The following is a 25,140-nucleotide window of genomic DNA, read 5'->3' on the forward strand; positions in this document are numbered from 1 at the left end:
CCTAGATCCATTAATTCATTAGGGTTGCAAAATGGTAATAATTATATTATTTATTTTTCATTGATTACTTGGGATACTTTTATAAAGAGACACTTCTACTCAACTCCTATATGTTTCCCAATGGTTGTACTTATATAGGATAAACAGAACAAATGTCTGGTTATTTTCTGTTTACCAGTTTTTGAGATAATGAATTGATTCTTTAGTACTCTCTGAATGTGCCCTGTTAGTGTTTGTTTTTAAAATAGCATTATTAATTCATGAATTTTAATACATTTGATTTGATGGGGTCCTAAATTATAACTGTTATCCTTTGGAAGCTCAGATTGTCCCATCTTAGGCCAGTGGGAGGCTCTTCAGGTTGACTGTTCTTTTTGTATGGCCTCAGTAGTCTTGGGTAGCTTCTTTCTATCTGGTATGACAGTATATTCCTTGTTTATCTTGTATATTTTCTGCCCCACACCTGGAATTAGTCATTTCTCCAAGACAGTGTGGTTTCCTTTTTAATGGAAAATGGTATTTTACGCCCGTCAGGGTGTTAGGGATATTAGGCTGTTGTTTTTGGGTTGATCATTGTTTCTAGGTTTCTTCAGTAGAAAGAGTTGGAGATTTTATATATATACATATTCGTAATGAGTCCATGCCAATACTTACAACTCAGATTCAGGACTACAGAGTTTTTAGTTTAACCTCTTCTGTATTACATTTATATCTCCTTCTTTCTGTATCAAAAGTCCTAGTTTGTAGGGACACAGGATAAATAAGAATGTCCTATAATTTCTCACTTACTTTGACTCACAGTACACACTTAACAGTCTCAGGATAATCATGTTAATACTACCACTACATATAATGTTCTCTTTCTTTTAATCTTCATCTAGTTGTCCATGGGTTTTGGGTTTTGCCCTTTAGTTTAACTGTCTGTTTTATGTGGGGACTTACAGAAATTAAAAATCTGTGGTACTCCCCGTGACAGCTCTCCAGGATTAGAGATGCCATGTTCATGGTCATGATGAACACCTTTAGTTTGAACCAACTTTTTGTGAAAGCTTAAGGCCTGTGTTTAGATTCACATTTTTGCATGTAGATGTCCAGTTGTTCCAGCACTATTTCTTTAAAAGACTATCCTTTCTCCATTGAACTGCCTTTGCTACTTTGTCAAATATGAGTTGATTATATTTGTGTGGGTCTATTTCTGGTCTTTCTATTCTGTCCCATTGATCTATTTGCCTGTTTTTTAAATGAAATAAAGTTTTTAATATATTGTGTTGACTGTTATGACAAGTAGTTCTGTGGATTGGAGGATTTTATTAATATAAACATAATTTGTAACTTTCACATACCCAAAAATATGCATAAAGAAATGCTTTTACTTACTAGTAAATATGTGTGTTTTTCTAAACTTTTCTTTTTATGCTTGTAAAACATTTATATATTTATCCTGTATACAGATGACAGATTTCATTGAAAACTATTACAAATAAGAGGGGCATCCCTTTGAAAACAATTGCTATTATTTTGTTTTTAATTGATAATTTGAATAAGTAAAGATGTAGAGCAATAGGGAAGTCTCATTCACTATTATTGTAGAGTAAATTAGTAAACTCTAAGGCGAGCAACTTAGCAATAGGTAATATAATTGAAGGTGAGTATCCTACACTAAGAAAAACTGGCCCATGTGCATAAAGAGGCATGTACAATAGTGTTCATAGCATCATTGTAGTAGTAAAAATACATTAGAAACAACTTAAATGTCTACCAACAGGAAAATGAAAACATCTTGTGGTGAATTCAGAGGGTGGAATGCTCTACGGAGTTTAAATGACTGAACTAGAACTATGTGATCATGTGAAATCTGAAAAGAATAAGTTGAGCAAAAAGAAATTACAGTATGACAAAATACAGTAACATTTGCATAAAATTTTAAAACATTCAGGATAATGCTATAACACATTGTTCTTGATTGATGATGAAGTAGTAGTATACATAGGATTAAATACCAAATTCATAATAGTGTTGCATCTGGGGAAGGAGGCAAGGGAATGGGATTTGGCAGGCCTTAAATTTATCTATGACATTCTTTCTTTCTTTTTTCTTTTTTTTTTTTTGAGATGGAGTTTCTCTCCTGTTGCCCAGGCTGGAATGCAATGGTGCCATATTGGCTCACCACAACCTCCGCCTCCTGGGTTTAAGCGATTCTACTGCCTCAGCCTCCTGAATAGCTGGGATTACAGGCATGTGCCACCAGAGCCGGCTAATTTTTCTGGTTTTTTTTTTTTAAGTAAAGACAGGGTGTCTCTATGTTGGTCAGGCTGGTCTCGAACTCCTGACCTCAGGTGATCCGCCCACCTTGGCCTCCCAAAGTGTTGGGATTACAGGCGTGAGCCACCGTACCTGGCCAATGTTTATTTCTTTAAAAGAAATGAAGCAAAAGGATAGTATTTCATGAAACTGGTTTTCACATTTATCATATTATTCTAATTTTATGTGTTTTTTGAATCCGTCATGGTAAAAAAGTAAAAATAAAGTGCCTTTGATCTCCTGTTTCTAAAAATTTCTACAAAGTAAGGAGGGAAATAGAGATTTCAGAAAAAAATTCTGCTGATAAGCTAAGAACTTTTGGTTGCTGCATAATATTGTAAATGATTGTAATAGCAAAAAATAATCGAAACATTGAATGTTTACCTACAGGAAAATGAAACATCTTGGTTACTTGATGGCACTTACCGGTGAAAGTTTTCAGTTCCAGAAAAGGCCACTTTAAGTAATTTTTTTCCTGATTTATGTATTGGATGACCTTAAAAGGATTATAATAGATATGTTCCATACCTGAAACATGGAACATGAGGATCTTAAGCCTATCTCTGACTATTGTTTTTCTGCTGTTTGTGTTTTCCTGATTTTAAATATCTTCCAGAGATTGGCATTAATCATATTGACTGATTATTTTTCTTCCACCTTTGATGGCATTTGGATCGATTCTATCTACATTTTTCAAATGTAGCTTTTCAAAAATTAAAATGAATCATTTCAGTGATGTATTTTTCAGCAGGTTTCAACCTTAAATAAGATAATGTATGACTGATTTATAGCTGGCTAAAACAATCACTTTAAGATACACTAAAGGGGCTGGGCACAGTGGCTCATGCCTGTAATCCCAGCACTTTGGGAGGCCAAGGCGGGTGGATCAAGAGGTCAGGAGTTCAAGACCAGCCTGGCCAAGATGGTGAAACCCCATCTCTACTAAAAATACAAAAATTAGCCGGGCATGCTGGCGGGTTCCTGTATTCCCAGCTACTCAGGAGGCTGAGACAGAGAATTGCTTGAACCCGGGAGGTGGAGGTTGCAGTGAGCCGAGATTGCGCCTCTGCACCCCAGCCTGGATAAGAGAGCGAGACTCCATCTCAAAAAACAAACAAAAAAAAACCAAAAGATACACTAACGAATAAACTACTACCTTGTTCATCTTTGAAATTGGGAAATCCCAGGACTTTTAGGGACTCTTTTCTACTCTTTCTTAGTTGGAATTTTTCAGTTCTTATCATTTCTTTCTTTACCACACAGTTTTCTTTAAAAGCAAAAAAAAGAAAAAGAAAAACAATACACTGGACATTGGCCATCCATTTCTTGTGTAACAGTCTTCCCTCCCTGGCCATTTTTAACACTGCATAGCCTGTGGTTTAGCTAACATACTGCCTGTGTTTCTGTGCTTTTCTTCTTTGTACTACCCTATTGCCTTAGAATTAAAGCAGAGGTATTTTCCTTTAGATTTTTAGACTTTCATCAGACTTTTCACCTCATAAAAGTTTTTTCTTCATCTCTTAATTATCTGTACTGTTTTTCCCCTTCTCATTGTTTGCCTTTTCACCATGCCTTTGTTAGAACTTTTTACCCTGTTTGTTATCACAGGCATTCCCTTTTGAATTCTAATGACCAGTTCCTGAAATCTCTGACGTATATTTTGAGAATCTTTAGTTATTAGATTTCAGAATTCACCAAGTCTAGGAAGTACCTGAAGACAGGATTAAGACCAAGAACCCAGTAAGTGAAGGAATTCTTGATCATGAAGTTTGTTGATAACAATAAGCATGCCTCATGGAAGATGGGAGTAGACTTCAAATTAATCTTGATAGATTACACTAATATCATCAACCACTATCCTGTCTTTTTGGATTCTTCTGTCTCCTTTGTACTTTTCTTCAGGGCATTGTCATTTAACATTTCTCCCTTCATTACATGCCATATATTTTGTTCTTTTTTCTTAGCATCATATCTTGGACTTGGTCATCTCTTGACTAGTAATTCAACCTAAGCTGATTTTGGGAGAAAAACCAGCTGCATGAATATAGGATGAGAGATGTCTTAGTATGGATAAGTTTGGATTTTTAAAAGTCTGTTTTTTTTTCTAGGTATTTTCAATAACTACATAATTCTATTTGGTGTTTGCACCTTCTTATTTGCATGGGTCTGCGAACAGAACATCTTATAGGTAGAAAATACATTAACATATTTTTGTCTTTATATTGTTCTTTAGTCAATAGAGTACACTCTGATAACTTTAAAGCTGCTAAAATGCAGGTATTTGCACTTCATCATCTTGGTCTATCACATTAGCATTTTCCTAGAAGAATTGAATGAAATTTTCTTCTACTGATTGCCTTATTTTATCTGAGCCCATTTTTATTAATGATTGTCCATTTCTCCCTACTTTTTAAATACAAAATGTCTTACTTCAAAATTCTAATTGAAATTCCAATCTACTTTTTCTTTCAATTAAAAATATTAATATAACATTTAATGTTGTTTCACTCTTCTTGATCGACTTAAACTTTTGCACTAAGGGTCTGTGCTGTGTGAATCAAATTACTTATAAACATTTCCCTGTGCAGATTTGTTGTCTCTACATGCTTATTCTTGTTTCTTGTTTATTATAGTACATGATACCTTTATCATAGCAGTATACAAATTTATTATTTTCATAGACATTATTTTCATTATTTCATGGACATAGAAACAGAAATGTTTCATTCTAATAATATTGGTTATCTTTAAAAACCACATAACTATGAATAAAAATAATTTAAAATTATGAAATTAAATATGAAATGTATATTTTATTTGAAACATATTCCATCAATAGTGTTTATTGAGCCACTAGCATATGCCAACTACAGGGTTAAATTTCATAAATCAATTACATGAGTTTAATATTAACTTCCAAGTGACATCCTCACTATGTTTAAAACAGTTTGCACTATATAAACATCAGCCATAAATTCTAAATAACCAAATATGGATTTTATTTAGTGTCTGTGTTTTTCATTCTTTTTGTTGTTTCATTCTGCTATTCTCGCCAAATGATCCTGGGCTTTCTCATTAGAAACAACAATAACAGGCGCTATTTACTGAGTGCTCCTCTGTCCCCTGCATTTAGTTACATTATTTTTAATTTGTGCAGTAATCCTGTAACACAAGTGAATAAATCCTTATTTTACAGATGAGAAAACTGCAGTTCTAAGAGGTTATCTTGCTCAAGATCTCAGCATTCTCTATTGTCAAAACAAGGGATTAGGCCCTGTTATTTGCCTTTTTAACTGTACAGTGTTGTCTCTGGGTATTAGACAGGGTCAGGTCCAACTCGGAATTATATTCTGAACCCAGGTATTTAAACTACTTTAAACATAAAAGTATTTTGGGCCAGGCGCGGTGGCCCACACCTGTAATCCCAGCACTTTGGGAGGCCAAGGTGGTTGGATCACGAGGTCAGGAGTTCGAGACCAGCCTGGCTAACGTGGTGAAAATCTGTCTCTACTAAAAATACAAAAATTAGCTGGACATGGTAGCGGGGGCCTGTAATCCCAGCTACTCAGGAGGCTGAGACATGAGAATCGTTTGAACCCGGGAGGCGGAGGTTGCAGTGAGCTGAGATTGTACCATTGCACTCCAGCCTAGGTGACAGTGAAACTCCGTCTCAAAAAAATATATATTTTGGGTGTTAATGCTAATGTCATATCATTATAAGGGTCATATAAACTTGACCCTGTTTGTTCTTGACATTCTACTACCTTCAAAAGATTCCAGCCAAGTGTGGTGGCTTGCGCCTGTAATCCCAGCACTTTGGGAGGCCGAGGCAGGTGGATCACTTGAGGTCAGGAGTTCGAGACCAGCTGGGTCAACATGGCGAAACCCTGTCTCTATTAAAAATACAAAAATTAGCTGGGTGTGGTGGTGTGCACCTGTAATCCCACCTACTCAGGAGGCTGAGGCAGGAGAATCACTTGAACCCGGGAGGCGGAGGTTGCAGTGAATCGAGATTGTACCACTGCACTCCAGCCTGGGTGACACAGCAAGACTCTATCTCAAAATAAAAAAAAAAAAGAAAAGAAAAAAAGGAAGAAAAGGTTCTATGCAACAGCATAGGAGCAACTTGATTTTCCTTTTTATCTTCTATATAAACAGATGCAAAACTAGCAATAATGTTTTGTATTTGTATAATTTTTGTTTTGAGGAGATAATTTAGTTTTTATTTGGTTCATTTTAGGAATTTGTTTCATTTACATTTACAAAGCATTATCTTTATTTTTAGTGCAAATCAATCAATGAAAGAATGAAGCATCTTTATGAGAAGTCAGCTTATTTATAAGAACTTCCCCTTCCAAACTTTTTCAACCATTCAGAGCAAAGTTACCTATATTACTAGCTACTTGACAAAAAGCACAAGCTTCTTTCTTTTCCACTCCAAAGTTAACAGGCTGTACTGTCATTTGCCCTCTTCTCAGTCCCTTCACCTTTTTCTCACTCTTCTTTCTTCTGTGGGGCTCCCTCAACCTCACTTAAGGTTCCCAGTGCCCTGTGGTTCCCGTTTCCTCTTTCTGATTGTATAAAGGAAAAGCTGATATAGTCATGTAAACTTACCAGTTACCTATGCTTGACAACATGCAGCATGTCTTGCAGAGATCTTAGTTTTTAGAGTCAGACAGACCTGGATTCAAACTGCAACTCTATCACTTATTAGTGGGGACCAGGTGCAATTTATACCATCTTTCTGACCCTCAATTTCCTTATCTTTAGAATGCAGATTACAATACCTAACTTTGGGGTATTGAAAATATTAAATAAGACAATGCGTGAAAAGTCACACAGTGTCCTATTGTCTTGCTTACTACTATTATTGATGAGATTACTCTTTATCGAACCTTATGCACACTCAAGTATTTTGCTTTGTTTTGTTATAGACAGTCTTGCTCTGTCACCCAGCCTGGAGTGCAGTGCCATGATACTAGCTCACTGTAGCCTCAAACTCCTGTGCTCAAGTGATCCTCCCACCTCAGCCTCCTGAGTACTAGGATTATAGGCACATGCCACCATGTCTGGCTAATTTTTAAAATTTTTTTGTAGAGACGAGGTCTTGCTAAGTTGCCCAGGTGGGTCTCAAACCCCTGGGCTCAAGTAATCCTCCCGCCTTGGTGTTACAAAGCACTGGGATTATACTAAAGTAGTTTTTTTAATCTTCAAACTTTCATGGTATCTTTATGCTGTGCAAGACATTTTCCACCCTTAAATGAGTGTTACCCATCTATCATTACGTGGAGTTAGTTGAGAAGACAGCAAGTGATCCTCTAGCCTTGACTGGCTTTTAAGGGTAATCTGGGATTGGCAGCTGGGGAAAGGGGATACATAAGTCCATGGTCTTACTCCCCTTTTTATTATTTTCCTGTAACTTATTGGGGTAAAGGTGATATTTGGTTATATGAGTAAGTTCTTTAGTGATGATTTGGGAGATTTTGGTGCACACATCACCCAAGCAGTATACACTTCACCATATTTATAGTCTTTTATCCCTTGCCCCCCTCCCACTCTTTCTCTGAAGTCCTTTGTATCATTCTTAGGCCTTTGCATCTTTATAGCTTAGTTCCCACATATCAGTGAGAACATATGATTTTTGGTTTTCCATTCCTGAGTTGCTTCACTTAGAGTAATAGTCTCCAGTCTCATCCAGGTCACTGCAAATGCTGTTAATTCATTCCTTTTTATGTCTGTGTAGTATTCCATCATATATATATATATAAAATATATATATGTGTGTGTGTGTATGTATATGTGTGTGTGTGTGTGTGTGTGTATCTCACAGTTTCTTTATCCACTCGTTGATTGATGGACATTTGTGTTTATTCCATGATTTTACAATTGTGAATTGTGTTGCTATAAACATGACTATGCAAGTATCTTCTTAATATAATGACTTCTTTTCCTCTGGGTAGATACCCAGTAGTGGGATTGCTGGATCAAATGGTATTTCTACTTTTAGTTATTTAAGGAATCTCCATGCTGTTTTCCATAGTGGCTGTACTAGTTTACATTCCGAACAGCATTGTAGAAGTGTTCTCTGATCACTGCATCTACGCCAACATCTAGTGTTTTTAAAATTTTTTTATTATGGCCATTCTTGCAGGAGTAAAGTGGTATTGCATTGTGGTTTTGATTTGCATTTCCCTGATCATTAGTGATGTTGAGCATTTTTTCATATGTTTGTTGGCCATTTCTGTATCTTATTTTGAGAACTGTCCATTCCATTCCTGTCCTTAGCCCATGTTTTTTATGGGATTGTTTGTTTTTTCTTATTGGTTTGAGTTCGCTGTAGATTCTAGATACTAATCCTTGGTCAGATGTACAGATTGTGAAGATTTTCTCCTACTAGGTCATCTGTTTACTCTGTTGACTGCTCCTTTTGCCTTGCAAAAGCTCTTTAGTTTAATTAAGTCACAGTTATTTATCTTTGTTTTTTGTTTTGTTTTGTTTTGTTTTGAGATGGAGTCTTGCTCTGTAGCCCAGGCTGGATCTCAGCTCACTGCAAGCTCCACTTTCCAGGTTCACACCATTCTCCTGCCTCAGCCTCCTGAGTAGCTGGGACTACAGGCACCCACCAGCACACCTGGCTAATTTTTTTGTATTTTTAGTAGAGATGGGGTTTCACCATGTTAGCCAGGATGGTCTCGATTTGCTGACCTTGTGATCCACTCGCATCAGCCTCCCAAAGTGCTGGGACTACAGGCTTGAGCCACTGTGCCTGGCCTTATCTTTGTTTTTATTGCATTTGCTTTTGGGTTCTTGGTCATGAAATCCTTGCCTAAGCCAATGTCTAGAGGGGTTTTTCCAACGTTACCTTCTAGAATTTTTATAGTTTCAGGTTTTAGCTTTAAGTCCTTAATCCATTTTGAGTTGATTTTTGTATAAGGTGAGAGATGAGGATCGTTTCATTCTTCTACATGTGGCTAGCCAATTATCCCAGCACCATTTGTTGAATAGGGTGTTCTTTCACCACTGTATGTTTTTGTATGCTTTGTCTAAGATCAGTTGGCTGTTAAGTATTTGGGTTTATTTCTGGATTCTTTATTCTGTTCCACTGGCCTGTGTGCCTATTTTTATACCAGTACCATGCTGTTTTGGTGACTATGGCCTTATAGTATAGTTTGAAATCAAGTAGTGTGATGCCTCTAGATTTGTTCTTTTTGCTTAATCTTGCTTTGGCTATGTGGGTTCTTTTTTGGTTCCATATGAATTTTAGAATTGTTTTTCTAATTCCATGAAGAATGATGGTAGTATTTTGATGGAGATTGGATTGAATTTGTAGATTGCTTTTGGCAGTATAGTCATTTTCACAACATTGATTCTACCCATCCATGAACATGGGATGTTTCCATTTGTTTGTGTCATCTATGATTTCTTTCAGCAGTGTTTTATAGTTTTCCTTGTAGAGATCTTTTGACTCCTTGGTTAGGTATATTCCTAAGCTTTTTTTTTTTTTTTTTTTTTTTTTGCAGCTATTGTCAAAGGGGTTGAGTTCTTGATTTGATTCTCTGCTTGGATGCTGTTGTATAGAGCTACTGATTTGTGTACATTAATCTTGCATGCAAAAACTTTGCTGAATTCTTTTATCAGTTCTAGGAGCTTTCTGGAGGAGTACTTAGGGTTTTCAAGGTAAACGATCACGTTGTTAGCAGACTGACAGTTTGACTTCCTCTTTACCAATTTGGATGCTCTTTATTTCTTTCTCTTGTCTGACTGCTCTGGCTAGGACTTCCAGTACCGTGTTGAAGAGGAGTGGTGAGAGTGGGCATCCTGTCTTTTTCCAGTTTTCAGAGGGAATACTTTCAACTTTTCCCCATTCAGTATTATGTTGGCTGTGGGATTGTCATAGATGGCATTTATTACATTGAGGTATGTCCCTTATATGCCAATTTTGCTGAGAGTTTTAATCATAAAGGGATGCTGGATTTTGTCGAATGCTTTTTCTGCATCTATGGAGATGATCATGTGATTTTTGTTTTTAATTCTGTTTATGTGGTATATCACATTTATTGACTTGTGTATGTTAAACCATCCCTGCATCCCTGTTATGAAACCCACTTGATCATGGTGGATTACTTTTTTGATATGTTGTTGGATTCAGTTAGCTAGTATTTTGTTAAGGAGTTTAGCATCAATGTTCATCAAGGATATTGGTCTGTAGTTTTCTTTTTTGGTTATGTCCTTTCCTGGTTTTGGTAAACGGTGATGCTGGCTTCATAGAATGAATTAGGGAAGGTTCTTCCTTTCTCTATATTGTGGAGTAGTATCAAAAAGATTGGTACCAATTCTTCTTTGAATGTCTGTTAGAATTCTGCTGTGAATCCATCTGATCCTGGACATTTTTTTGTTGGTAATTTTTAAATTACCATTTCAATCTCACTGCTTGTTATTGGTCTGTTCAGGGTATCTAATGCTTCCTGACTTAAGCTAGAAGGGTTGTATTTTTCCAGGAATTTTTCCCTCTCTTCTAGATTTTCTAGTTTATGTGTGTAAAGGTGTTCATTGTAGCCTTGAATGATCTTTTGTATTTCAGTGGTGTCAGTTGTAATATCGCCTTTTTTTTTTTTTTTTTTTGAGACGGAGTCTCGCTCTGTCACCCAGGCTAGAGTACAGTGGCCGGATCTCAGCTCACTGCAAGCTCTGTCTCCCAGGTTTATGCCATTCTCCTGCCTCAGCCTCCCGAGTAGCTGGGACTACAGGTGCCCGCCACCTCGCCCGGCTAGTTTTTTTGTATTTTTAGTAGAGACGGGGTTTCACCATGTTAGCCAGGATGGTGTCGATTTCCTGACCTCGTGATCCGCCCTTCTCAGCCTCCCAAAGTGCTGGGATTACAGGCTTGAGCCACCGCGCCCGGCCTATAGGCCTTTTTTGTTTATTAGTGAGGTTATTTGGATTTTCTGTCTTCTTTTCTTGGTTAATCTGGCTAATGGTCTATCAATTTTATTTATCTTTTCAAAGCACCAGCTTTTTGTTGTATTTATCTTTTGTATTTTTGTTTAAATTTCATTTAGTTCTGCTCTGATCTTGGTTATTTCCTTTCTTCTGCTGGATTTGGGTTTGGTTTGTTCTTGTTTCTGTAATTCCTTGAGGTGACCTTAGCATGTCAGTTTGTGCTCTTTCAGTCTTTTTGATGTAGGTGTTTAGGGCTATGAACTTTCCTCTTAGCAGCGCCTTTGCTGTATCCAAGAGGTTTTTGTAGGTTGTGTCATTGTCGTTCAGTTATAAGAATTTTTAAATTTCCTTAGCAAACTATCACAAGAACAGAAAACCAAACACCGCATGTTCTCACTCATAGGTGGGAACTGAACAATGAGATCACTTGGACTCGGGAAGAGGGACATCACACACCGGGGCCTATTATGGGGGGGGGGAGGGGGGAGGGATTGCATTGGGAGTTATACCTGATGTAAATGACGAGTAGTTGGGTGCTGACAAGTTGATGGGTGCAGCACAGCAACATGGCACAAGTATACATATGTAACAAACCTGCACGTTATGCACATGTACCCTAGAACTTAAAGTATAATAATAAAAAAAAAAAAAAAAAGAATTTTTAAATTTCCATCTTGACTTCATTTTTGACCCAATGCTTATTCAGGAGCAGGTTATCAAATTTCCATGTATTTGCAAGGTTTCAAAGGTTCCTTTTGGAGTTGATTTTAGTTTTATTCTACTGTGGTCTGAGAGAGTGTTTGATACCATTTCAATTTTCTTCAATTTATTGAGGTTCATTTTATGGACTATCATATGGTTTACCTTGGAGAAGGTTCCATGTGCTGTTGAATAGAATGTGTATTCTGCGGTTGTTGGATGAAATGTTCTGTATGTTAAGTCCATTTGTTCCAAGGTGTAGTTTAAATCCATTGTTTCTTTGTTGACTTTCTGTCTTGATGACCTGTCTAGTGCTGTCAGTGGAGTATTGAAGTCCCCCCCTATTATTGTGTTGCTATCTATCTCATTTCTTAGGTCTGTTAGTAATTGTTTTATAAATTTGAGAGCTCCAGTGTTAGATGCATATATATGTTTAGGATTGTGATATTTTCCTGTTGCACAAGGCCTTTTACCTTTATATAATGTCTCTCTGTCTCTTTTAACTGCTGTTGCTTTAAAGTTTGTTTTGTTTAATACAAGAATAGCTACCCCTACTCGCTTTTGGTGTACATTTGCTTGAAATGCCTTTTTCCACCCCTTTACTTTAAGTATATGTGAGTCCTTATGTGTTAAGTGAGTCTCCTGAAGGCAGCAGGTAGTTGGTAGGTAAGTTCTTACCCATTTTGTAGTTCTGTATCTTTTAAGTGGAGCATGTAGGCCGTTTACATTCAATGTTAGTACTGAAATGTGAGGTGCCCTTGCATTCACGGTGCTATTTGTTGCCTGTGTACTTTTGGTTTTTTGCTTATTGTTTTGCTTTATAAGTTGTATTTTTGTTTTATAGGTCCTGTGTCATTTATGGTTTAAAGGTGTTCTCTTTTGATGTGTTTCCAGGATTTGTGTCAAGATTTAGAGCTCCTTTTAGCAGTTCTTGTAGTGGTTGCTTGGTAGTGGCAAATTCTCTTAAGCATTTGTTTGAAAGCAGTCTGAAAAAGATTGTATCTTTTGTTCGTATATGATGCTTAGTTTCAATGGGTACAAAATTCTTGACTGATAATTGTTTTGTTCAAGGAGGCTAAAGATAGGACCCCAGTCCCTTCTAGCTTATAGGGTTTCTGCTGAGAAATCTGCTGTTAATCTGATAGGTTTTCCTTTTTAGGTTACCTGGTGCTTCTGTCTCACAGCTCTTAAAATTCTTTCCTTTGTCTTAACTTTGGATAACCTGATGACAATGTGCCTAGGCAATGCTCTTTTAGCGATGAATTTCCAAGGTGTTTTCTGTGCTTCTTGTATTTGAATGTCTAGGTCTCTAGCAAGACTGGGGAAGTTTTCCTTGATTATTCCCCCAATTATGTTTTCCAAACTTTTCGAATTCTCTTCTTCTTCAGGAACACCAATTATTCTTAGGTTTGGTCGTTTAACACGATCCCAGACTTCTTGGAGGCTTTGTTCATATTTTCTTATTCTTTTTTCTTTCTCTTTGTTGGAAGACCTTGTCTTCGAGCTCTGAATTTCTTTCTTCTACTTGTTCAATGCTGTTGCTGAGACTTTCCAGAGCATTCTGCATTTCTGTCAGTGTTTCCGATGTTTCCTGAATTTTTCATTGTTTTTTTTTCTTTAAGCTATCTATTTCCTGGAATATTTCTGCTTTCACTTCTATCGTTCTTTGAATTTCCTTGCATTGGGATTCACCTTTCTCTGGTCCCTCCCTGATTAGCTGAATAACTAACTTCCTGAATTCTTTTTCAGGTAAACCGGGGATTTCTTCTTGGTTTGGATCCATTGCTGGTGAACTAGTGTGATCTTTTGGGGGTCCTAACGAGCCTTGTTTTGTCCTGTTATCAGAGTTGGTTTTCTGGTTTCTTCTCATTTAGGTAGGCTCTGTCAGAGGGAAAGTCTAGGGTTGAAGGCTGTTGTTCAGATTCTTTTGTCCCTCTGGGTGTTCTCTTGATGTAGAACTCTTCCCCTTTTCCTATGGATGTGGCTTCCTGTGAGCCAAACTGCAGTGATTGTTGTCTCTCTTCTGGGTCTAGCCACCCAGGAAGTCTACCTGGCTCCAGTCTGGTAGTGGGGGTTGTCTGCACAGAGTCCTATGATGTGAACTATCTGTGGGTCTCTCAGCTGTGAATACCAGTGCCTGTTCTGGTGGAGGTGATGGGGGATGCAGTGGACTTTGTGAGAGTTCTTAGCTTTCGTGGTTTAATGCTTTATTTTTGTGGTCACTGGCCTCCTGCGGGGAGGTGGCGCTTTCCAGAGAGCATCAGCTGTGGTAGTATGGAGAGGGACCGGCGGTGAGCAGGGCCCTAGAACTCCCAAGATTATATGCCCTTTGTCTTCCACTACCAGGGTGGGTAGGGAAGGACCATCAGGTGGGAGCAGGGCTAGGTGTGTCTGAGCTCAGACTCTCCTTGGGTGGGTGTTGCTGCGGCTGCTGTGGGGGATGGGGGTAAGATTCCCAGGTCACTGGATTTGTGTACCTAGGAGGATTATGACTGCTGCTGCTGAGTCATGCAGGTTGTCAGGGAAGTGGGGGAGAGCCGGCAATCACGGGCCTTACCCAGTTCCCACACAAACCAAAGGGCCCGTCTCACTCTCACTGTGCCCCACACAACAGTCCCAAGTCTGTGTCCAGGCAGTGAGCGAGCAGGGCTTGAAAACTTGCCCTAGGCTACCTGCCTCCTAGCTGTGAAAGAAAAGGGCTTGTGTGTTTCCCTTGCCTGTGGAGTTTGCATCCCAGATTTGCACCCTCTCCCAAGTTCTGTCCAGGAGGCTTCTTGTCCCATTCAAATTGTTACACAGTCCAGCTACAGATTTCCTTCTCCCTGTGGAGTTTTACCCCCCTTTCTTCTGGCCACCGCCTCGATGGATCCCTGTGGTGCCAGATAGGAATGGCCTGCTTGGGGACACAGTGAGCTCCCAGGGCCTTTCTGCTGTTTCCACTACCCCTGTATTTTGCTCCGCTCTCTAAATTGTCTCAGCTCCAGTTAAGGTCGGAAACCTCTCCTGCAAACAGACCTTCAGTTTCTCCATTTGGTGGGTGTGTTCAGGAGAGGAGGCTCTCCCTTTCCCACTTCCGCAGTTGGGGCACTCACAGTATTTGGGGTGTCTCCTGGGTCCTGCAGGAACAGTCTGCTTCCTTCAGAGATTCTGTGGCTCTTCTTGGGATTACTGGTTTGTTCTTGCAGTCTCTCTGTGCTAAAATTCACAGTGCGAGCCTCCACACACTGCTCTGTCTGGAGCTGCATTCTAGACCTGCCTCCCATGCACCTCCACTTTTTACCTTTTTTCTTGGTGAAATTACAGAGCCTAGTAGAGAGCGTCTCACAAACTGGAAACAAGGAGGCCTAGGACCCTTTTTTCTGGATCATGAACATAACTTGTTCAAGTCCAAGACTGCCATCTGTTTGTGCCCCTTTTTTTAGGCTGCCCCTTTGTGAGTACAGGCCCTACTCAGCATCATCTGGCCTCTCAATCATCTGCCCTAAGGCTTTCTTTGCAAATCTTTAAGCTTTCTGGAAGTATGATATTTCAACCAGCATTACAATTTTCTTTTAATTCATAGTATAAGAAACTTCCTACCAGCACAGTTTTTGGCTAGCTGCTACGCAGGTACAAAAAAGTGTAAAATATATAAGACAGATTTTTTTTTTTAAAGATGCCATCAAGCTAGAAGGAATCCAAGAAACGAGGATACTTTTGGTGTAGCATATATGTAAGTATGGTTAGTTAAGTATGGTTGGTAGGACAGAGTGTGTAGGTGAAGATTGTGGAATTCAGGCAAAAGACATGAATGAACTTATATAGCAGGGAAAATTGGGACAGGTTTTAGTTTGAACTTGGAGTAGGAGTCCTGGAGGGGAGACTGTAGGAGATAATATTGGAATTTGCAAAACAGATCATGTCCCTCCTTTGTTCAAAACTTACAGCTTCTCATCTTATTTAGAGAAAAAGTCAAAGTCCCTAGTGGCCTACAAGCTACCACACAATATCCTCCCTGTGCCTCAATTCCCATTTCCCATGACTTTCTTCCTTGCTTCTCCTTCTCTAGCTATATTAGTCTCCTTGATCTGGCCAATATAGATTCCACCTCAGAGCTTGTTTCCTCTGCTTGAAGCTCTCCTTTCCCACATGGCTGCATGGCTCACACCTCTTTCAGGTCACCTTTATCAGAGAGGTCTTGATCTCTCTGTATCACACCCTGAGCCCCACTCCTGCCACTCCCTATTCCCTGTACTTTGCTTTATTTTATTATATAGTGTTTAGGTTATCTCTATGCTTTTATTATTATTGCCTTTGTTTTTGCTATTAGGGTATGATGGTATGTGGAAAGTGCTACCCCCAAATACGGCATTTTTGGCATACTGAATATTTAAAGCTGAAGGAAATTGAGAAAACCACAGGAGCAGAAAGGTCCCTTTGTCTTTGTCATTCTCTTTCTCTGACCTCCTTCCACCTTTCTCCCCTGAAGCCATGAAAATAATTCTCTGACCTAAAAGTAGATCATAAGAGCCTCATGTGATAAGTGTCTGTCCTATACCTGGTGGAAAGGAATGAGTACACAGAGACCCAAAGAAAAATCTGAACAAATAGGACTTGCTAAGTTCCCCTCAGTACATTAGGTCATACCTGCTTTTTGTCCACTCATACTTCTACATGACTATCCATTCTTCATCAAACCTAAGCATAAAATAGACAGTTTTCCCTGGTCTTTGGGTCTTCATTTCTGAAGGCACTTGTGTTGCGTAAAACTTTGGTTACATAAAATTGTTAAGCTTTTCTTTTATTAATCTGTCTTTAGATATAGGGGTGTCAGCTATGAACCTTGTGACAGGAGGAAAATATATTACTTTTTCTCCCTTACAAGTGTATGCCCCTGATTGAGGGGATTTTATGTATTGCTGTATCCCTAGCCCCCAGAACCAGTGCCTGGCACATGGCTCGTATTCAAATATTTATTGGACAAAAAAGAAAATGACTGCAGCAAAAAGAGAGTGAGGGAGGGAAGGAGTTGGATATGGATCCTATGGTGGTTTAGTCCCAGGCAAAGGAATACAAATTTAACATACTAGTCAGTGGGTAACCATTGAAGGATTTGAAGATGGGAGTAAAGGCAAAAGCATTTCGTTTAGGAAGATTAATTTGGTGAAAAGGTGTAGGATGGATTTTTTTTAAGTCACATCAACTCCCCACCCCTTCCCAATCCAGCACTCTGCCACACAGCTGTATGTGCTTTTTTAAGAAATGACTTTTAATCTTGAAATAGTTTGACTCACATGAAATTTCTAAATAGTACAGTAAATGCTCTTTCTGTTCTTTCCCCGCAGTTTCCCCAGTGACATTTACATTACTGCAATACACTGTCAAATACAGGAAAATGACCTTGTTACTATTCTGTTAATTCAGGTACAGACCTTAGACAGATTTCATCAGATTTTAGTGCACTTTTTTGGGAGGATATACAGTTCTATAAAATTTTAACATGTGTAGATATATGTTATTTAATATTTCTGGGTCTGACCTTCTTTAATACCACTCTCCTGGTTCTTGCACTCCATCATTTACATATGAATAAAGTGAACGGCATATTGTTTTCTTTGATGTTCTTCTGCACTGTGTTCCATGTTGATAGATAGGTTCCAGGACCAATCCCCAACACACACACACACACACACACACACACACACACACACACAAAATACCAAAATCTGCATTGTTTGAAAAATATCCACTTGTAAGTGGACCCTACAGTTCAAACTCATGTTGTTCAAGGACCGACTATATATACTAGGTCTTAATTTTTTAATGTTTATTTTAAAACTAGTACATTACATTATTTCTTTCTATTGGTCACTTGTCTACTTAGAATTCCTTTATATCCTTTCTGATAGTAAAATATTTCTACAAGATTGTTAACAGGGTTCTAAAGTTTTTTCCTTTGTCTACCCAGCCCTACTAATTAGAAATATATTTCTTATTAGTAATTTACCAATAATTTCAGAATTGACAAGGGTGGTAGGTTGAAGGAGATTAATCATTTTAAAGTCCAACTTTGTGTTGGTAAGTTCTTGTTCATTCTTTTCAAGATATTCTGCTAGCCATATTATTTTACTAAAAGCTGACTTTCTTAGTTTTTATATACTGTGGGACATATTTAAAGTGATTTACAGGCCTTCCAAAACAAATTGTTAAAGTTAAAATCTTATAGGTGAGTTCTTGCAACTGTGCTATATGTATATTTTTATTTTTTTAAGACAGCATCTCACTGTGTCACTATATATACATGCTGTATATGAGATAGAGGTGCTATATATACTTTATATATTTATATGTTGCTGATGTTTAAGATAGTAATTTATGTTCTTTATAGGTTTCTGAATAAATATGCAGGCCTAGGTGTGAAGTTGAAGAAAAACCAAAGTCTATCTGAATGTACTTGATTTCTTAACAGGTTCTGAGTTCTGTCCGCACAGAATGGGACCCACTGGATGTTCACTTTGGCACCAAACAGCCTTATCAGCTGTTCACAGTGGAGCACTCCATCAGTGTAGACAAAGAGCCCATGGCTGACAGCTGCATCTATGAATGCATTCGGAATAAAATCCAGTGTGTGTCAGTCACCAGAATACCACTGAAATCAAAGGCCATCAGCTGCTGCAGGAATGTTACTGAAGACAAACTGATTCTGGGCTGTGAAGATTCTTCACTAATTCTGTATGAAACTCATCGCAGAGTGACTCTCTTAGCACAGACTGATCTTTTGCCTTCATTAATAAGCTGCCACCCAAGTGGTGCCATTCTACTAGCTGGCAGCAACCAAGGGGAGTTGCAAATTTTTGATATGGCTCTATCCCCTATTAACATCCAACTATTGGCTGAAGACCGCTTACCCAGGGAGACTCTGCAATTCAATAAATTATTTGATGCCTCCAGCAGTCTTGTTCAAATGCAATGGATAGCTCCTCAGGTTGCTTCTCAGAAGGGTGAAGGTAGTGATATCTATGATCTCCTCTTCCTCAGGTTTGAAAGAGGACCTTTGGGTGTGCTGTTGTTTAAACTAGGTAAGTCAAGGAAAGTGATGAGTAAGTAAAGTGTCTATGATAGTGACATAATTAAGGCAATAAAACTATTCTTAGAATGTAGATTTTTCTATTTATCATCCCATAAATATGGTTGCCTTTCAAATATCCCTATAGTTTCCTTTTGTGGATGACTTTCTAACTGCCAAAGGAACAATGGATATTGAATAATTTGGAAATTGCACTAATTGTCAATCATGATGCTTCAAAAGCCCTTTTACATTTGATACTCTCTAAAATAAACTACACTACTAAATAATTCCTTAAGAAACAGACATGTGAATATTTTTAAAAGGACTTACTTTGTCCATTGAAAAATTCTGTGTTTGTAGGAATGGAATAATTTTTCTATAAAAATTATTTTAGATTATTGGTGTCTGTTGCTTCCCAGACTGGAATTGTGTGAAGCAAGTGTTTTAAAAGAAAAGAAAGCAGATATTTAGTTAGAATTTGCTGAAGATACCTGTATAATTTTGTTTTAGTTTCTCTTTTGGATAAAAATATTCAAAAGGATAGATATTTTTATAGATGTTGATAAGTTAATATCTATAAAATTATATATTAATGTAGCCCGTTTCAACCAAGAGACTTTTTTTTTAACTTTTATTTAGGTTTGTGGGTACACATGCAGGTTTGTTATATAGGTAAATGTGTCATGGGGGTTTGTTGTAAATATTATTTCATCACACAGGTATTAAGCCCAGTACCCAATAGTTATCTTTTCTGCTCCTCTCCCTCCTCCCATCCTCCTCCCTCAAGTAGACCCCAGTGTCTGTTTTTTTTCTTCTTTGTGGTCATAAGTTCTTATCATTTAGCTCCCACTTACAAGTGAGAACATGCGGTATTTGGTTTTCTGTTTCTGCATTAGTTTGCTAAGGATAATGGCCTTCAGTGCCGTCCATGTTCCTGCAAAAGACATTATCTCATTCTTTTTAATGGCTGCATAGTATTCCACAATGTACCACATTTTCTTTATCCAATCTGTGATTGATGGGCATTTAGGTTGATTCCATGTCTTTACTATTGTGAATGGTGCTGCAACAAACATTTGTGTGCATGTATCTTTATGGCAGAATGATTTATATTCCTCTGGGTATATATCCAATAATGGGATTCCTAGGTCAAGTAATAGTTCTGCTTTTAGCTCTTTGAGGAATTGCTGTATTACTTTCCACAATGATTGAACTAATTTACACTCCCCCCTCACAGTGCATAAGCGTTCCCTTTTCTCCACAACCTTGCCAGCATCTGTTATTTTTTTTACTCTTTAATAATAGCCATTCTGACTGGTGTGAGATGGTATCTCATTGTGGTTTTGTTTTGCATTTCTCTAATAATCACTGAGCTTTTTTTCATATGCTTCTTGGCTGCATATATGTCTTCTTTTGAGAAGTGTCTGTTCATGTCCTTTGCCCACTTTTATTTTTATTTTTATTTTACTTTAAGTTTCAGGATACATGTGCAGAACATGCAAGTTTGTTACGTAGGTATATATGTGCCATGGCGGTCTGCTACACCTATCAACCTGTCATCTAGGTTGTAAGCCCTGTGTGCATTAGCTATTTATGTCCTAATGCTCTCCCTCTCCTTGCCCCCCACCTCCAGCAGGCCCTTGTGTGTGTTGTTCCCCTCCCTGTGTCCATGTATTCTCATTGTTCAACTCACACTTATGAATGAGAAAATGTGGTGTTTGTTTTTATGTTCCTGTGTTAGTTTGCTGAGGATGATGGCTTCCAGCTTCATCCATGTCCTGGCAAAGGACATGATCTCATTCTTTTTTATGGCTGCATAGTATTCCGTGGCATATATGTACCACATTTTCTTTATTCAGTCTATTATTGATGGGCATTTTGTTGGTTCCATGTCTTTGCTATCATAAATAGTTCTCTAATAAACATACGTGTACATGTGTCTTTATAGTAGAATGATTTATATTCCTCTGGGTATATACTCAGTAATGGGATTGCTGGGTAAAATGGTATTTCTGGTTCTAGATCCTTGAGGAATGGCCACACTGTCTTCCACAATGGTTGAATTAATTTACATGCCCACCAACAGTGTAAAAGTGTTCCTATTTCTCCACAGCCTCGCCAGAATCTATTGTTTCTTGTTTTTTTTTTTTGTTTGTTTGTTTTGTTTTGTTTTTTTGTTTTTTTTTTAGGCAGAGTCTTACTCTGTCACCCAGGCTGGAGTGCAGTGGCATCATCTCAGCTCATGGCAACCTCCATCTCCTGGGTTCAAGCGATTCTCCTGCCTCAGCCCCCTGAGTAGCTGGTTTTACAGGCATGTGCCACCATGCCCGGCTAATTTTTGTATTTTTACCAGAGACAGAGTTTCACCATGTTGCCCAGGCTGGTCTCAAACCAACCTCAAGTGGTCTTGAGCTAGTCTCAAATCCTGACCTCAAGTGATCTGCCTGCCTCAGTCTCCCAAAGTACTGGGATTATAGGTGTGAGCCACCGCACCTGGCCTCTTGACTTTCTAAATAATCGCCATTCTGACTGGTGTGAGATGTATCTCATTGTGGTTTTGATTTGCATTTCTCTAATGATCAGTGATGATGAGCTTTTTTTCATTTGTTTGTTGGCTGCATAAATGTCTTCTTTTGAGAAGTGTCTGTTCTTTGCCCACTTTTTGATGGGGTTGTTTGTTTTGTTCTTGTAAATTTGTTTAAGTTCCTTATAGATTCTGGATATTAGCCCTTTGTCAGATGGGTAGATTTCAAAAATTTTCTCCCATTCTGTAGGTTGCCTGTTCACTCTGATGGTAGTTTTTTTTGCTGTGCAAAGGCTCTTTAGTTTAATTAGATCCCAATTGTCAAATTTGGCTTTTGTTGCAATTGCTTTGTTTTCATCATGAAGTCTTTGCTTATGCCTGTGTCCTGAATGGTATTACCTAGGTTTTCTTCTTGGATTTTTATGATTTTGGGTTTTACATTTAAGTCCTTTATCCATCTTGAGTTAATTTTTGTGTAAGGTGTAAGAAAGGGGTCAGTTTCAGTTTTCTGCATACAGCTAGCCAGTTTTCCCAGCACCATGTATTAAATAGGGGATCCTTTCCCCATTGCTTGTTTTTGTGTCAGGTTTGTTGAAGGTCAGATGGTTGTAGACATGTGGTGTTATTTCTGAGGTGTCTGTTCTTTCTGTTCCATTGGTCTATATATCTGTTTTGGTATTAGTACCATGCTATTATGGTTACTGTAGACTTGTAGTATAGTTTGAAGTCAGGTAGTGTGATGCCTACAGTGTGTTCTTTTTGCTTAAGATTGTCTTGGCTATATAGGTTGCTTTTGGGTTCCATATGAAATTTAAAGTAATTTTTTCTAATTCTGTGAAGAATGTCAATGGTAGTTTTATGGGAATAGCATTAACTCTATAAATTACTTTGGCTTTGCCCACTTTTTAATGGGTTTGTTTGTTTTTCTCTTGTAAATTTGTTTAAGTTCCTTATTGATGCTGGATATTAGACCTTTGTCAGATACACAGTTTGCAAATATTTTCTCACGTTCTGTAGGTTGTCTGTTTACCCTCTTCAGTTTCTTTTGTTGCAATTACTTCTGGCATCCTTGTCATGAAATCTTTGCCTGTTGTCCAGGATGGTATTGCCTAGCTGTCTTCCAGGGTTTCTATACTTTTGGGTTTTACATTTAAGTCTTTAATCCATTTCAAGTTGATTTTTATGTATCAACCAAGAGACTTTAAAATAAAATTTTATTATGATGAATCACTTGCCTATTGTAGCTTTGCATTACTAGCTACGCCCTGAAATATATGATATACTTTAGGTAGATTTCTACAATTTAACATTCTTGAGAGAACCGCATTTAGGTGTAAAAAAAAAATTTTAATTAATGTACATTATGGCTACTTGAAAACATAGAAAGGTAAATACATTTTAAAATCTTTTATGGAATTTGGCTCTGTGGTACAAAGTTAGGTTTTTAAAGACATTGTAGTGTTTGTTAAATAGCTTTCAATTTACTTTGTTCTTTCATGAATCTGCTTGTCTCTGAAGTTCAATACATGAAATAAATCTAGTGAACATGATTTGATTAACCTGAAAGATATAATGCATACAAAGTGAGACCTATGTTCTTTTCACATAATAAAAATGCAGCTAAATCTATTCATAATGTTAATATTGTTTAAGAAAAAAATGTTTGGAGTCTCATTTATTATGAGATAATCCAGTTATACTTTGCCCAACTACATGTTTAACAGTTGTATGTCTCCATACACAACACTAATTAAAGTGGATGTTTGATGTTTTGCGTGTCTGTTAAAACACACACACACACGCATGCACTCATGCTCTCTCTTTCTCACGCACTCTCTGTCTCTTCCTGCCCCCCGCCCTTCTTCCTCTCTCTCTCTCAATCTCTCCTTTCACCCTCTAAATTACCCAGTTACCTGTCAAACAGAAGGCTTTCTGCCCATGTACACCTAGCTTTTCTTCAGCCCTCCCTTGTGGGCCTACTCACAACAGCTTTGCAAAAAGCACAGCTTTCTCTTCCTATCTCTAGCACATTTGCCTTCTTACTAAAGTAAACAGGCTCTCAGTGTAGGGATTTAGAGGGCTTCCTGCTAATTGCCAGCTTGTAAACTTAATTGGACTGTCTCCCTGGGCACTGTTCCTAAATCAATTAGGCAATGAGTTGGCTGTCACCTCTTTTTCCCAAGAAGGTCTCTTGGAAGAGAATTATCCAATAGAAGTCAAGCATTCAAATGAAAAGGTGATAACTTTTGCAACTGACATTTATCATTTAAATTTTACTTTCAATATGATTCTTAAGTTTTATAGAATAGGGAAAAATTGTACAGTCTTATAGGCTCTTTAAAAGATCAAAATGTGGAATTTCCAAGGATTTTTTAAAGTTTTGTTTCTCATTTTTAATTTATAAGATTAATATTTATTACAAATTATTTTTCCTGGGAAGAGTAGATTCCTTGAAATAGAAGATTCCAACTAGCAGATTTTTTAAAGAAAACCCAGTATAAAGAACAGATTTTTCTTATGATCTGCTACTAAATACATCCAAAAAAATTAATATACTTCTTGAATTTGTCAGTGCTGATTCTGGGCATCCATGTGGAGTTTTCATGTATAATTCAAGTTACTGCATATATAAACAGGTAGTTGCATGTGCAGTTTCCCCACTAGGGAGCATTTATGAGATTTTTTTTTCAGATGCTTGTTATGCAAGCCTTTGGAAAATTTGACATGAAAGGTGTAGCTTACAATTTAAAATTGTAAAGATAGATCATGGATCGTAGTTTAAAATAGAATGCTTTCATATGTAAACGTGACAGTGCCTAATGCCAATATGCTAAGATATTTGGAGTTAGACTCTTAGATTAGGTCAGTTAGTGTAATGTTGAAGGAACACTGCTCGAAGGCTAGAGCTTCCATTTCTTAATCCTTACAATGATCACACAAATGTGTTGGGCATTAAAAGTCCATCATTCTTGTTATTAGAAGAATTCAAAGATTATGTCTTCCTTAGGAGGTAATTAGAAGTGTCATTACATGGAAGCCAAGAAATGTTGTTTTATAGAAAGAATATGTATTCAGAATCTCTTTATGTGACCATAATTATAACATATTTCTTCATATATAGACTGAGATTAATTTTAAAAAGTGGAGGCCCTAATTATACTATTAAGATATTAAAGCTTTTCCATTCTCATCAGTACCTTTTCCAAGCTTCACTGCTCTCCTTAAACTCACATTATCAGCTCCCTATTCCTCTCAACAGAGCATCTCACCAAAATTTTGTCAGTTCATTAAGTTTATCTGCTTCTTACCATGTACCCACCCAACCATTTATCAATATGCACATGAATCTTTCCCTCTCAGTTCAGTGAAAAAGGATCCCTTCCTCTTGTCCAAGACTAGTGCCACCACTATTTTCTCTGTAGATCCCATAACATTCCCTTTGACACCTTTACTTTGTCACCCTCCCCGGCCCCATCTATCTTGGAACAGCAGCAGATAAACAGGCCCAAGCTACACCATAAAAACAGACTGACAAAACTCTTCCTTAAAATGGTTTCCCCTCTGTTACTGATCTAATATTCACCTTTGTTTCATAGCCAGACTCACTGAAATAATACTGAACATTGCC

The 25,140-nt window shown here is 37.7% G+C and overlaps 1 protein-coding gene across 17 annotated transcripts in view; it reads left to right on the forward strand.

The window, feature by feature from the left end:
• The window catches only part of WDPCP (WD repeat containing planar cell polarity effector), a 487,362-nt gene that overhangs the window by 170,987 nt on the left and 291,235 nt on the right, over nt 1-25,140 (forward strand). For all 17 annotated transcript variants that reach the window (XR_012422331.1, XR_001484464.4, XR_012422332.1 and 14 more), the window contains one exon: nt 18,389-18,998. Coding sequence is in view for 13 of the 17 variants with exons in the window: in XM_015433598.3 (XP_015289084.2) it covers nt 18,389-18,998 (610 nt within the window). In the remaining 4 variants the exon portion in view is untranslated. The remainder of the gene's footprint in view (nt 1-18,388; nt 18,999-25,140) is intronic.

The sequence above is a fragment of the Macaca fascicularis genome, chromosome 13 (genome assembly GCF_037993035.2).
Source record: "Macaca fascicularis isolate 582-1 chromosome 13, T2T-MFA8v1.1".
Classification (NCBI taxonomy): Eukaryota; Metazoa; Chordata; class Mammalia; order Primates; family Cercopithecidae; genus Macaca; species Macaca fascicularis.